Source organism: Rhopalosiphum maidis, chromosome 2 (genome assembly GCF_003676215.2).
Source record: "Rhopalosiphum maidis isolate BTI-1 chromosome 2, ASM367621v3, whole genome shotgun sequence".
Classification (NCBI taxonomy): domain Eukaryota; kingdom Metazoa; phylum Arthropoda; class Insecta; order Hemiptera; family Aphididae; genus Rhopalosiphum; species Rhopalosiphum maidis.
In genome coordinates, this window is record NC_040878.1 from 11,906,080 (window position 1) to 11,923,190 (window position 17,111).

The window sequence follows — 17,111 nt, forward strand, 5'->3', positions numbered from 1 at the left end:
ATTACAACATAATTTATATGATTTATTTAAAATAATCTTGTGTACAATACTTTGATTTGAGCAAAGTTTGTTTAGTGTAGTAAAATCAAAAATGTTGATAGCCATTTATTTATTTATTATTATTATTTTATATTTTGCTACTTACATTTGTGTATTAATATTTTTTTGTGTTCTGTTTTAAATTGTTTGCTCAATTTGTTTGTTTTTTTTTTTTTTGCGACTAGTCACGGTGTCACAGCCGAAATGTCTCAGGTTATATTACCCACATATAATGTATCTTACTGTGATTTTTTAAACATTTTCTTTTGCTTCATTGTGTACCAAGTTTTATAGTTAAATATTTTAGCTTACATTATTTCTATACAAACTTAAATATTATATTATATAAGCAATATATAACCTATATATATTTATATATATTACATATATTACATTCTAGTCATGGTGTATAAATATTATTGTTTCAGAATGATATTTTGTATAAAGTTAAGAAATTATGTTATTTGATCAAAACAATATAATACAATATATATATATAAAAAAAAGCATTTATTTTTTGGCAAGCGCACGTTTGTATGTATAATTTGTATTTTGACATCAATAACAACATGTTTGGTATCTTAATCAATACCCATTTTTATTTGGCTCCCGTTGTATGTAATATCTTTGGTTCAGTGTGATGAATTTTGCATCTCTTAATCAACGTCTGTATCCAATTTTTCGAAGTGCTTTTAGGTCAACATCTCCGTAGTAATCTTCGCTATAAATGTAAAATAAATATTGAAATGTTAAATAATCATAATATTTATTTTGATTTTTTAAAAATGTGTGATCCTTTAATTACGTCGAAAAATATTTTATTAAAATAGTACCTAAATAAATTATTAATGTGTTAATATTGCATACTTATTCTCTTTATTCTATTGTTAGGTTTGTTAACAGCAGTATGTGTATACTTTAAAGATTTTGTTTATGGATGTTTACTTAGTGGTCAAAAAACTATAGAAGCTTTTTCCATGCATCGTTTTTTATTGATTATTAAATGTTTATAATAATATCATTCGAGCATAGTAAGCAACATTTTCGCAATGATTGTTTGTATCCGTGTCCGTTCGTTTATTATCGTTCCAATGTATGGTCATTTTTAAAACAAGTAACCATGGTAGATATCCCTGTTAGAAACCGGAAGTTTCGGGTAACTATTATAAGGGTAAATATACATTATAATAATGATGTATTATTCTGTTTTAATCAACACCACGTAACAGCTGCGATTGTATCACATTTTTTTTGGGTGCGTGTGTAAATCCAATTTTATATAGGTGCAATCCGTTGGCTTTCGACCGGATTTAGATTATCATAAGATTACTGTCGCTTAAAATGTTCTTTTACTCGTGTCCTATAATCGTCGCCACAAACAATGCTAATGGATTTCCCTGTTTAATCGGTTGGTTTTGATATAAATCTAAATTACTACGTCTATATTATTATTATTATTATAAGTGCCTACGTCTTGTAACATTGTTTTACAATATATTCAACATATTTTTTAATGCGACTTTTAGAAAACAGCCAGATTCGGATAATAATTGTTGTATACTTAGAGAGTACTAATGAGTACTACAATACTATGAGTATTGAAACGTTAATGTTTAAACAAGATAGTATTATAAGTACTACACATCCAGGTATAATTTAAATTTATATTACTTTAGAAACTAGATAATGAATGTTTTAAACCTTTTCTCTAGAACATAAAAGTCTTAAGTTTTTAAAAATCAGTCCCAAGACGAGAATCAAAAGTTACAATTAGCCGACTTATAACTTGTATTGTATAAATATAAAAGAAGCACTCGTGTTAGCTGCATGCAAGATACATATATAATAATATATATTTAATATTTATATACTGTTATATTATGTACATCTTAAGTATGTTTTAGTGTTGCGCTTGTTTATGAATATTTATTTATTTCCAAACATTCGAAACGTAACCTTTTATAGGCGACAGGCGTAGGACACAGCCACTCAGGACGAGTTTAATTATTATTTATTACGATAGAATAATTATTTTGATGAAGGCAGCGGTGAGTGATTAACAATATAGACATATTTGTATTCAAATATATATATTAATATATTTAGTATAATAACTATGTTTTTAAACTTATAATAATAAAAAACATAATTATTACAAAGACAAGTACACATTGTAAAAATAAAGAGCGTAGTTTGTACAAAATATTTTTATATAGTAATATAATATAAATTGAATTATTTTATACACAAATATATTTAAAAACAATGCAATATATTGCAAACGGGACAAAGTGAATTTATCTACCCAATAAAATATAACGGTTAGGGTTATAATACCTACATTTACGAAGTAATAAATGCACATATTGTGTTGATTGTGTTGTGAATAAGCATTCGGGTAGTTAAATATATATTTTTTTTTTTTTGATTTTTGCACTTAAATACGAAAATAATTATATTAACAAAAATGTGTATTGGTGATAGGAACGCCCAGGGGCAGCAGTAAAAGTAGCAATTTGCGGCTGCAGCTGCTGCCGCTGTCGCATTAATGTGTTTACCGTAACTGTTTACAATTAATCATGGGAACAGGGATAAATTACACAGGGGGCAGGGAAACGGACGGAATATTCGATCGAATTACGGTCGATTAAAAAAAAAAGCGTATAAAAAAAGGACACAAAATAATATTAGGTATAATAATAATTAAAAAAAAAAAACGTATTAAATTGTGTGAGCACCTGTATATAAATCCTCTATATATAAGTCGTTATTTCTATATGCGTCGGGCAGGTAGTATGCAGTTTGGAGGGGGGAGGGAGAGAAAATTCGGTGCTCACGCAATTCAAAAACCGTAAGTTTTATAAAAAAAAACTCAATAAGTCAGTATGTTTGCATGTTTGTGTATTTGGTCCGTCACCGCGGGCGAGTTACGCCGCTGCTGCCGTCTCTTCTTTTTTAAGCGTCTTCGTAGTCTTTGGATGACTGCGGGGAGACGGGGAGTTGTTGGGGTTGTGGCCTGCTGGACTGCTGTTGTTGGGGTTGCGGCCTGTTGGACTGCTGTTGTCTCTGTGGCTGTGCCTTGGGTGCCGCTGGTGCTGGCTTAGACTCCGCCGACGATGATTGTTTCGACTTGTTGTCTAATCCGGACAATAATTCACTCTTCCTGATTGCCTTCAGGTCCAAGTCACCATAGTAGTCCTCACTGCGTACACACATAGGTAGGTTTGTTTTGATTTTTTTTTTTTACTTCATTCACGGTCGTCGCCGAGTCGTTATTATATATTTATTTTATTAATATTATGCTAATGTATATCACTAAATGTAGTATCACTACCTATATAGGGGCGTCATTTCACATTTTTTCATGGGATGCAAAACCAATATTGAAAATCTAAAGTAATACCAATCACTCGCATAAATAGTCATCCCATGAATTTTTTTCAACACACTTTTTTTGTAAATGTAGATCATTTTATTGAAATTATAGTATAAAACAAATAACAATAATTTTGTTCATGGGATGCATTTGTACACCCTCGCATCCCACAAATAACGCGACTGTACCTATACAAATGTCAACGCATGTATATATTATAACATATACTTATAAGTATTTACGTGTGTAGGTAATATTATTATACATAATGCATTTCATGTGTGTATATAGAATGGATAGTCTAAAAAGAACCCGAAGGATGCGTCGGAGATAAAAAAAAATCTAACTTAGTATTAAAAAAAAAAACATTAAAGTTACGATATAGTTTATATGCACAGATATACGATGTCATTGAGTGCGCATGCGATTCGAAGGTGTAGCGGGTCGATTGTCAGGTTGTCGGTTATGTGCGTTGAATAAAAATTTATATCAATTGCAACAATTATTGATTTAACAGGTTTTGGTTGAGCACCACGATATATTATGCGATATCGCCTCGGAACCTTCTTTATATTATGTAATTGCTCGTGTATTATGTTAATATGTTATTAAATTTCATATCAAGCAATAATTGCAGCGGGATAGGTGTTGAGCACACAACTGCAGTTGAACTCGGGCCAAATATGAATCGAATTTCGTGAAAGCATCATAACCACATAAAAAAAACCTAACCCGGGGCGGAATACCTGCACCGGAACGATGGCGGAGACGCGCAGAGCGTATATAGAATAATATTAAACACGTCGTTCTGAGGAATTCGTGTTACAGGTATTTAAATTTTTACCTTAGTGGTAATACGATATACATGAACGTACAAACCTAGCATGGACGGTTTTCCCACTCCTTGGGTGGCGTTTTCCTTTTCATTGGCATCGCGATCGATTATCACATAGTATTATAAATTTAAATATCACGCGGTCGTAAGATTGTTGAATTATTGTTATTATATAGATATTACGAAATTATATATGTACAACCTAGGTATATATAGGTACTAGACCGGGAACTTTTCCTCCTACCGCCGCGGGTTAAAATCCGTAGGTAGTCAGTACGTAGGACAACAAATATTTATGTACTGCTGCAGTAAATATATAAAATCAGTAGTCTGTATAATACATAGTATCGCTTTCACTTTTTGTGGTTCAAACGCCATGAATCATGATACACATTTACATTTTTTTTACGATTTCGGACGATATAATCTAATTGTATTTGTATAGACTGTGCACATAAATATATCGTAGGCGCATACCACGTAGTTAACTCGCATACGTATAACACACACATTTATAAAGGTTTATACAATTAAAACCTAGCTATATCTATATCGTTATGCACGCTTGCACTCGGTCATTATATAGTTACGTTGTTGTGTTGTGTCTTGTGTGCGTGTTTATTATATTATATAGGTATATCATTATCGAGACGACGTAATTATATATATATATATTATTATATATTATGTATATTATATAGGTACGTATATCTAATACATATTGTGGCGCGGAGATTACGGTGATATTTCGTTCTCGCCGCGTCTGGAATGCTACAATCGGCTCGTGAAACTATCTATGTATATCAATTTGTATTTATAAATAATATACCGCATCACTAATATGTTAAAAACGTTTTCACACTCGACTATTGCAATAATGATTATAATATGCCTCTCTCTGCTACAGTGGTTTATAATTTTATATCTGCACACCGCACACGTCGGTATTTTATACTATAATTGCGAATTTACGTTTAATGTTTGTTTTCATAAAAGCGCTTTCGCAAAAGTAAAAAAAATAAAGAAACAATATTCGTAAAACAATGAGATAATACCTATATAATATATAATAAACACTTGGTGGCACCTTTGTAGGGTTTTGTATCTGTGGGTTTTCCGCACCGATGTAATGCGCATAACATTATGTATATTATATATTTATATAATGTAATTTGTGCATACCCTGCATATGTATATGTACAGTGAATATTTGAGCGCGTGTGTGTCGGAGACTTAAACAATTCGAAAGAGAAAAAAACTGCGTTTATCAGTATATGTATTATATAGAAGTAGAAGAAACAAGAAAACATCTGAGAAGTACTCTCGTCCGTCGCGCGACCCATGCACTTGCGTGTTTTGGTTTTCACCACGCTTAAACCCTCGCGACGATGACGGTTTGAAGACCGCATGCAGCCACATCATGCATGCTGAGATGTTAATCGTATATAATACGGTATTTATAAGTAATTTTTTCACGCATACTCACAAACTCTTTCGGGAAAAGATACGATTTATATCGAAACATTACGTCCACGGTTTTTAGGTGATGATTAGATGATTATAACAATAACAGTATTAAATTAAATGAAAATCATATTCGTTCATCAAATGATGTCTTATAATACAACGATATTTAGGTATGTGCGTGCGATTTAATTTACGATTTCATACACCCCGTAAGTATAATTAAATAGTATTGTTTTAATCGCAGTTTGTTATGGATGTTAAGTACCTACACGTTTAGCAGAATATATATATATGTATGTCCTAGATCTTTGCATATTATTACACGAAACGGTTGTAAAATTATCATTTGCAGGAGCCAGTAATCCTACTACGGAGAAGACATTTTTTCGACGTGTGAATATAAATTATAGTTCGTATACGAGTACCTATAGTACCTGCGATTTATACGTCATAAGCGTAATCAGTATAACATTTATATATTACTATTCATATTATGTCAGATCTATTATATATTGTTGAGAGTGAGTAGTGAGTAAACGTGTCGAAATACTTAAAAAATAAAAACTGTAATAAATATGTCATGTTTGCATACCATCCGGGAACGTCTTCGGGGTTCTCACAGTTTCCACTACCGTCGGCATCACCGATCTTGAAAACTGTGCCGATGGGACAACCGTATTCTCTTGGTGTGCCTTCCAAGCAGATGTAGTATTTCCTGCAGTCGTCTGGGTGAGCGTGTCTGCTGAAAGATCCCACGGAAGCCAATACTTCGCCAGCGGCCGGGCAGTTGAAACCGTTTGCTACCTCTGCAGTATACCACAAAATAATAATAAATACGCCGTAATTCAAACTTATATCCGCGTTATTGTATATTTATAATTCAAAAGTATGCTTGACCAAAATATTATATCATATTATTGTATGAAATATACTAACCTTCAACTTTGCATTCCGGTACTTGGTCAGCCCACATGCATACTCTGGATTCGCGATCGTAAGCAAGACCGGGAGAACATTGGTATCTACTAGCCTCACCTCCCCAACAGTTCCAGAAGGTATCGCATTTGACGTCATCTGGGAAGATTCCGTATAATCTAGGGCAGTGAGGTGTGCTGATGGCAGGTTCTATGTTGGATAAATAATTCGAGTTATTGTCACGACACGACATAATATAATACAGTTATTATTATAGATACTATATACATTTAATTGTATGATAGGGTAAAGCTAGCACCTGTGACGAGTTTCATTTAAAAAGCAAAAAAAAAAAAAAATACGTGTTAGGTCACCTAACGAGGAAAGCATAAAATAGTAAGGATTATAAAAGTAGAGTGGAAACCCCAAGGAAAATGTGAATTATAGTGGGCACAAGATAAAAGAAGTTTGACAATCGAAAAATATGTAGTTAATCAAAATAGTTCAAAATATATAGATACAGACGGAAAAGTGCAATTACTCTTCGAGATAGTATGGCTATGCTTAGAAAAAAGTAAAAAAGATATGTATCAAAGGTTTACACTTGACGGATAGTCGTAGGAAATTTTACGGAAGTCGACGATAACAATAATTATTATAATACTGTTGACCGAATCTTACCCAATTGTGATCTAGCACCGCAGTCAACGTTGTGTAAGTAATCACAGTTCTCTTTCAAGTACTTGGGGTCGGTGTCGTCGAACGCCAAACCATTACCGCAAGTCTTAAGCTCGGCCACGTTGTTATCGCACTTCCAGTACTTGTCGCACGATGAGCTGTGTGGGTAGAACCCGTAGTCGTCCGGGCACTTGAACTCTTCTCTTTGGCCGTGAACTGTGAATATACGAAAAGCAAATTATTATTTATCTAACACACACATACACACGTATACATATATACGACGACGGTGGTCGATGACGACAATTATAATGTTAATAAACATACCGCGGCGCTCGTTAGGTATACGATTACTATTATTATTATTACATAGTTGTTTCCCAGGACCTTGGGGCGTGCCCCATTGTGTCCGGTCGTCTTATGCAACGCGCCACTAAGACGGCGGAGGTATTCAAAACATGGTAGTCGACGACGACCTGGCGATGACGTTATATAATTATAATATTTTTGTGCTCACAAACACATGCATGAGCCTCCTCACTCGAGTTATTAGAATACGCGTATTGTATTTAATAATTACGATAGTAATAATAATATCACATACGTTGTGGCTGGACCACTGCAGCGTATCGCGGAGCACTACACCTATACAGAATGCGTATACAATTGTATTCGCCTCCGGAGCCATGGGATTCTATCGCGCGATGACCTTTAGTCGGGTATGATCGCAAGTATGATTCTGCAGCTTTTTTTTTCATCTCGCTTCTCTTCATCATATTATTTATATGTCTTGTTGTTATATATTATATTACTTTACGCGTCCGTCGGCGTGTGCGTACAATGGTATACTAAAAACAATTGTCACTCTACCCTTCCCGGCCCGCCCGCCCACGAGTTTGTACGCGTAACGCGTCCGTATATTATATTGCAACGGATGTATACCTACGTATAAGTACAATAAATATGTTATGTATAGATTTTTTTTTATATGGTGTCCGTGTAGCGGTATATACCTATTCTGTAACCATAGGCGATTACGAAACACCGGGAATGGAACTCGCCCCGGGTTTCTGGGTCAAAAATGACGATGATAATAATTATGACACACGTTGTATATAGGTAATAATAATGTATTAATAAGTGCGCGCTATATAATAATATACGTAGTTGTATCCAGTTTTGACTATATAGGTACGACCGGCGGCGGCGACAGTGGTCACTCTTGTGGGTCACACACGCGACGTCCCGCCGGTGCATCAAATGAGGATTGCAGCCGGTTTTCGCTATACAGGCGAATTTATTTTTATTTCCACATTGCGTCTCGTTATTATCTAGTCTCGTTATAGGTCATCCGTGTTACGCACGAAAACGAAGAAGGACAATTTATTTATAATAAAAAGGACGGATGTACGACGACTATAATGTGCATATTACACTGATTTAACTCTCTCTCTCTCTCTCTCTCTGTATATATATATATATATAAAATATTATATTATAATATATTCAATGTAATGTGTAATGTGTCTAGCTCGCTCGTGTCGCAATCATGTGCGTTTATGGATCTCCGACTGTATCGATTGTTGCGTAAACGTATAAACTATACGTAAGTACAAGACCCTTACCCTTCCCCCACACACACACTTATTTATTATATATAGGCTACAAAAGTATTGTGCTTTGTTGATTATTAATAAATCATAGTATATTTACGAATTTACGACGAATGTGTCGAGTGCATTCTAACAAATTTCAAATTGTCCAAATTGTGACCACCTGACAATATTATACATAATAAATAATAATGTAATATTTTATAAAATTAATATGTTGTTATATCATAGTATACGACCGCGGACGGATGGTTGCAGGAAGATGAAAACCGGACTGAGGCCAGACCAAGCCCAAGTAAATACGGCAGCGTCGTCGTCAATAGAAAGCGAACTCGTTTTTATGGTCCTAGGCAATGGGTGCGAATATATAATAATAATATCAAACACACTCGCGCGCTGCATAATCTCGTTACATACGACATTCTTTAGCAGAGAAAACGGAATTATATTATTATTATTATTATTATATCACACGGCTACTATGTTATGTCGTATAATATATATTTATTTGTCTGCATAACACAATACACACACACAGACACAACACACATATATAATATATAGGTTATTGACGTCCTTGGGCGTGCCTAAAAGTTGACAAAAGTCTTTAGCTCGGTATACGTGTTATTATATACTTATTAGTATTATTTATATATAGGTATCTAATTTGTAATATACAATAATATGTATACGGCGTGCGAGCGGTATGATAATTGCGTAATTGATAATATATGTGCGTTTTCCGTGAGCTCACCGATCGTGTCGACTCGTTTTAATATTATTATCGGCAATCCATTATTCATTAGACGCTGTCACATTTTGGAGTGGCCGTCGTTGCTAGAGGTGAGTGGCCTCCCCTTTACAGCCAGTGGAAACAGATAGATAGAGAGAAAGATATATGTACATAAAAAGAGAGAGAAAGGAGTGAAAGAAAGAAAGAGAGAGAAAAAGGGCTAGGCAGTGGCGTTACGTCTCCTGAGTCTAGGTTTGAAAACGTCTGGGTCATTATGTAACACACATACACAAACACACCTAGTCTTCCGGTTCATGAAAATCGAGTAAGAAACGCGCGTTTATAAATCTTAAATCTCTTCCTCTCACTGTTACCCCACGACCCTATCGCCTTAAGGTTACCTTACGAGCATTACACACAAATATAGTAATACAGTCTAAACGGGCACACTTAATAATATGTGGATATTTTTAATTATTGTAATATCCGTCGTCATTTTTCCACCTTTCCTGTCACACACGCAAACGCCTATTATAATTTATAACAAATAGGTACTTGCTCACTTTCGTAAGACCGCACCCCGTGAAATATTTATCTGCTTATTCATTTTGATGCGCCCATCTTTAATTATATTATATATTATACTTTGCGCGCATATAGGAAGCGAATGGCATTTGACGACCTGTTGATATGATGCTCATCTATAAAGATCAACGTAAGATTGTAAGTGTGTTATCATCATATAAACAGGACAAAGCAGTGACAAATTATTTTTAAAAATTACCGCTTCAGATGGAAAAAAATATGTACAGTACCTGCAGATAAATTTTAAGGTGTCACTATGAGCATTGAAAAGCGAGCATTTGCTCTGCACGTCATTTTTTATGTCGGTAATTTGCATTTATAATTATTTTTTCTTTGTCGAATTTGGTTTTCTTATCAAGTTTATGACATATATAAAATTAACTATTACTGTCAACAGCTCTCAGTTAAAAGAAGGATTGTGAGTAAAAAATTTGGTACCAGGATGCGGAATTTTGAATACATGGACGTATTCATATAGTCCAGCATTAGGAACATTTGGCCATATTATGAAAGAAATAGAAATCTACGGTATGCACGTACTTATCTCTCTAATTTCTATGTATTTACTTAATCAATTTTTCGTATTTTGTATAATAGACTGACGGATTGTTTGTGTGCATATGTATATGTGGAATTATGTTTCGCATGGGTAACAGAATTTTCTATGTAAACTACGATGCATACAGGAGGAAGAAACTTGTCAAAATTTCACTTTTCCCACACCGCTGACAGACTACAAACATAATATAGGTATAGCCAGATTGAAATTTTTTTATTTTTTTTTCACTCTTTGCCGTTCCTATATGCGCCATACACACTTTAATGATACTATATAGGTATGGCACTTTGTATATATTATATTATTAATATGTCGGGCGTACTGCAATGTTACCTGTCTGTATAATATTATTATAATACACCATAATTTGCGGTATGCGCGACATATATAAGTCACACCATTACCCACGAGTATAATTTAATATACGAACGCATTATATTGTATTATACCCATAATCGCGTATATTTTATTACTTCACCGATCTCTTCGTGTCCGGGTTGCATGATGTAACACATCGCATACGTCTCGTTTACGATGTGTGTCGTGTTTTATGCTAACGGATTTTCGGAAACACGAACACAACGAAGTGTGTTACATAAACCGACGAAAATATGTCGAAAAACACACAAACCAACCGTACCAATCGTAGCTTATACAATATTATTATGATACGCGTCTTTACAGGAGTGGACTATAAAATGCGTTGTGTTGGTTTTTTTGAGACTTCTGGTTACTGGTCGATGAAAATACGCTACATAAAATGATCGAGTAGGTGTGTCCGAATTCTCGAAGCGTAAAGATTTTTTGTTAAAATTCGCGTCTATAGTGTTATCGATTTCCGAGACGAAATAAAGCGTTGATCAGTATATTATTGTAAAATACATAGAGACACTACAGCATATTATACGATTATTCGCTGCATTTATTTTAATAGGTATATTATCTACCGGCGCGCAATTGTTACCTTGATATGCGGCGATGAGTAAGACGGAAGTGAGCAGACAGATCTTCATCTTGACGAGGACCGCGTCTAATAAAATTTAATTGTAGTAGTGACGTATAAGATACGGCGATGTTTAAATCACTCGAAAAAAAATATAATAATAATAGTGGAGTAATATTATGAAATATCGAATTCACTTTCGCGAGCGGTAACGCGATGATCGGCACTGGTGAGCGGCCAGTGCTCGCCTCTTGTTTTATATGCACGTCCTACCTGGCGCGACCTCAGCCCCACTTGAGTATTCCAGTCGTGTGAGATTCGAAATCCAAAAAGAAAAAAAAAATAATAAGAAACAACGTACGTTCGTACGCGCAAGCGCACGTACACACTCGCTCATATATGCATTCACACAAACACACACACACACACACACACACACACACACACACACAAACACAAACACACACACACACACACACACACACACGCACAAACACACACACACAAATACACGCACGCACGTATTGTTATACGTGATTTTTTTTAAATCTGGACTACGCCCAGCAGGACCGCCGCTGCAGAGCTTTATATCGGTGCATTGTACCGCCTATACACGTTTTTACGGATTGTTATGGCGAGAAAAAAGAAAAAGAAACAATAACAAATATAGTAAAGCGCACACACGATACGATTTAATGCATTTCATTATTATATGTGTAATGTCGTCGCTGCCGTAAAGTCGTATATGGGGTGTCAAGCAGGGCGTTTACGCTGTTTGCGTATATACATATGTATTATATTAGACGTCGACGTCTCGTCCTTGACGGTCAATTGTACTACTTACTCTTTTTTTTTTTATACATTTCAAAATTTTCGTCGCTTGTGACTGCGATCCTTCGTCGTCGTCGTCGTCCTCGGGAATCGCGCGCGCGCCGGAAGAATTTTTATTTTAAGTACATATACCGCGCGGTTGACCTGAAAACGGTCATATTATGTATATGTCTATAATAATAATATATTATATTTATATGATATTCTCTTTTTGTTATAAAATTGTGTATTACACAAATTCGTCGTCGTTGTCTGAAAGTACGTCGAATGGGTTATTATATTAGGTATTACATTCGCATTATGCACAAGGCTGAACGACGGATATCATATATTATATGATGTACATCCCATCGTGGGGCGGCGAGTGGGTCCTTGGTTTTCCCACGCGTATAATGTAGTGTCCAATATAATAATGTATTGTACTGTGTCTGAAAAACTGTTCGAAAAATAGCACAAGTTTCTACATAATACATATACATATATACACGATGTCCTCCGAGGAATTTCTACGCCACTGCTTTTGCAAAGCTCCTCTCTTTTCTTCCGCCGTTGTTTCGTGCACTCAAACAATATAATAATATATAATATTATTGAATTCCCTCGGATTTTACCAACTTTTCCACCGACGTCAAGTTTTTGTCTTGTCCTCGTATCGTGTACTCCACTACGTATCAATTGTATTATTGTGTTGAATAAGTCTTCACAATTCCTTATTATATACTATTACTATATGTACTAAATTATGCAAACGTACATATATTCTATATCATATGCATGTATTTATTTAAAACAATAAATTAATCAAGAATTAGATATTATTTATTTACACCAGTTAATAAAGTACGTGAAATAAAGTCGAATATAATAAACATTTATCGTTTGATAAAATTTAAAAATTCAAATTAAACATAATTTTCTTTTACTTTTGATAAAAACGTGGACATTTATACCTTCAACCCCCACGAAAACTAAAAGAAAACGGTTGTCTAATATACTTACTAACAATTATTTAACTTGTTATAAACATTTAGAAAATAACATAGAATTAATATAAAATCCTAGAATTTCCTGTTTATGAATCACAAATTAATCAATTTACCTTATTATAATTTATTTTAATCAGGAGAAAAGTGATAATAATGGGTTGTATAAACATTTTAAGGGTCGTTCTTACAATGTCGATTAAGTGTCGGTTAGCGTTATCAGACACTAACCGGACATTGAAAGAAAGGCCCTAAGAGTTTCTTAAGGGTGTCTGAGCTCATGTATTTTTAGTACGAAAACTTGCCTAACAAGAAAAATGATCATACACCGTGACGGTGAAATAAATTTTGATGATAATTGTACCTATTATTTGAAAGGGAAAGCTTGATATAGGTCATCACTCATTCAGAGGACTTAAAAATGACTAAAAACAGTTTTTATTTATTTAACTATATTTTTAAAAGTTTTAATAAAATATGTCTAAATAATAACTATAGATAGATAAAGTACTTTTTTGGGCAGTTATTTAAAGTTAATTGAAAAGTCCGAGTCTAATGAAGCTTAAATAAGATTTCTGCATTTAAATAAAATTTATTATTTTATTAGTATTTAATTATTTTAATAATATATATTTTTATTATATTATATTATCAATTTATATAACTCAAAATTGAATAACATTTTTCTGTAAATAACGTAAAATATTAAAATAAATAATATCTTTAAAAAAAAATCAAAAATGTTATTGCGTATAGCAAATAATAATAATAATAATAATAAAATAATAAAATATTATAATATAACATACGTACAAGTTTTAAATTCCCACTAATAATTTTTTTAACTTACAACAAAATCGTTATTTGTTGTTTAAATAAGTAATTTCGTCCGAATTTTAATTTAAAATAAAAAAAATAATTATCTTTATAAATTTATTAGATTTTACGGTTTCAGTATGAAATACTTACTAAGAATCTTTATTGAATTTTCTAAACTTAGAAATAAAAGAAAAGATTTTATGAAATTTTAACTAAAAAATAATAAGTAATTTTTTGTGATTTGATGAATATCGTTAAAATTCTAACTTCGAAAACATATGAAAAAAATATTGTTCCTTTGTATTTACTAAATGTATATAGATAAAAGAACAACTTATGTGAGATCTTGTATTATTTTTCCAAGAATTTGACCCTGTAAATATTTAATAAAATATTATATTATATTAATTACATTAATAGAAAAAAAAATTTAAAAAAATGAAAATTTGAGTTATTAATAGCTCAAAAGTAGTTAGAGAAATAATTATTTACGTGTGATTATTGAGTGTCTTAAAATTTTGAACTTGAAATGCTTATAAAGAATACATTTTCAAGTATTTACGGTTATTTGTTTTCAAATTCCATCAAAATAATAAAAAAAAATGATTTGTTTAAACATTTGATGTTGGTAGTATGTACGAGAGAGGATTTAAAGATAATAATTAAAATTTCCAGGTACATGGTAGGAATCATATTATTATGTATCACCCCACGACTTTTTTTAAGGCTAGCACACCACATTGACGTATATGCACTTATTTAATAAGACTATTGTAGTTTTATAGAAATGATACAAAAATACACTACCTAGAGATCAAATATTATTTTGTTTCTGGGAAATAACGCATATCAGCGAAGCTGTAAAAATTATGTATACAAAATATATATTAATGTATAAATAATTTATTGTATGTAAATATTTAAATATTATGTAATTATTTGTTTCCATTCGTGCATAAATATTTTATACATATACTTATACATATCACATCATTCATATTGATTGCATTGTATAAGCACTTCGCTTATGATATACACAACAATTTTGTTACGGGGCTATAGGTAAAATGTACAAAAATATCATCCCCCCACCCACAAACATGACCAAATTACGCCACCGTGGCTTTATGATTATTATGTCGCGTTACGCGTGTGCGTATATAATAATAATATTATTATTATTGTCGTACGGATTTTCGTCGCCCGCAGAGGTGTTGTGTAGCCAGGCGCAAGGTAATAATAACCGTGTGTGTGTTTGCGTTTAACCGCGCGGGTGAAAGCAGGACCAGTGAAAGTGATCGATATATATCGAGAGCACGCAGCTGCCCGTAATTTTTGCGCGCATTTGAATTTTTCTGATCGTGATAACGCGTAGAAGTTAGATTTCAGGACATATATACAGTGTGATTCTCCAAGCATATTCACCCCTATTTTTTCATAAAGTAACGAATTTATTCAAATTTCGATGGACCTGATTCAAAAGTTTCAAAAAAACATTTTATTCCTATAAAATTGATTATTTTGTTACAGTTATCACTAATTTAAATTTAATTATTTAAAAGCAATAAATAACCTATAATTAGTTATATATAAAAATTAAATAAAAAATAAGTATATTAGGTATATATTATTGTATTTACATATTTATTGAATACAGTATTATATTTGCATAGTTTTGATAATAATATATGCCATAGCTCAATTGATTTTGTCGAAATTGAAATTACATTATAGTTACTAAAAAATATATCATATTAAATCTTTACGTAAGGGTTCCCATACTTTAAATTCCATAATTTATAATTGGTGGAAACCGGTGACACATTATTAACATAGGTAATACATATAGCCCCCATATCTTTCAAACTTATATTATCGTGGACCTATTACCCTTAAAACAAACAGTTAAATAATTAAAAACTATTCGATTTAATTTTGATTTTGATACGTCAAAATTTTTAGAATATTCTCCACTAAATAATTTACTGTATAAACAGAAGTTGTAATTTGAAAAAAGAAGACTGTATCTTCATATAACTCTTCTGAAGTAATGCGACATTCCTCAAGAATATGGTCTTTAAGTTTGTTTAAAAATTCAAAAAATAAGATTTTGAGTAATTGGATTATTGAAAAGGAGGAAAAAAGGATGAACAGCGAACATGCTTGGTGAGTTAACCTGTATAACAGACACGCGCTTGCAGCGCATGTGTTCATATTATATATATCTAAAATATAATTCAGGTATACACTATACATAGGTGTGTGTGTATAATTTTAATGTTTGTTATTTATATAGCGTGTTATTGTACTGCAAAGTAATATGATTTTCGAGTGCACTTGCGTGAAATGCATCCCATTACTATTCTACTGTCCGACAACCGCAGTGCAGCGGAGTGGACCGGCTGCCTCTACGTGTGAGTGCGTGCCGTGGAAGGTCATTAACTATACATGGACGGCTGGACACACACAAACACTACACTGCACACGTGTGTGCCGAGCACGTTAACGTTATGGTTTCTTCTCACTACATGATAGGTACATCATCAACGTGCATACAAATAATAGTATATACGATCGCCATACGAGTAGGTGCAGTATAAATAATAATATGATAGCGTATACGAAGAGGGTTCAAAAAAATCATATTTTTTCTACCGCATAGAAACTTTCTACGATCGCACGCGATGTCGATCAATCATTCGAGCGGTTTACACTATTATATCGCCAAATATATC

At 32.9% G+C, this 17,111-nt stretch overlaps 1 protein-coding gene across 2 annotated transcripts; it reads right to left on the bottom strand.

The window, feature by feature from the left end:
- Nucleotides 1-528: 528 nt before the first annotated feature.
- Nucleotides 529-11,993, bottom strand: LOC113551937 (protein obstructor-E). Of its 2 annotated transcripts, none has more exons than XM_026954528.1 (5): nt 11,765-11,993; nt 7,314-7,526; nt 6,654-6,842; nt 6,310-6,523; nt 529-760 (listed from the first exon to the last, which is right to left on the bottom strand). In XM_026954528.1, the coding sequence occupies exons 1-5, from the start codon at nt 11,811-11,813 to the stop codon at nt 700-702; spliced, it is 726 nt and encodes a 241-aa protein (XP_026810329.1). In that variant the 5' UTR covers nt 11,814-11,993; the 3' UTR covers nt 529-699. The 2 variants fall into 2 exon arrangements, with proteins under 2 accessions (XP_026810329.1, XP_026810328.1); XM_026954527.1 differs by lacking the exon at nt 529-760 and adding an exon at nt 2,414-3,241 and having other exon boundaries at nt 11,765-11,992.
- Between the last annotated feature and the right edge of the window lie 5,118 nt (nt 11,994-17,111).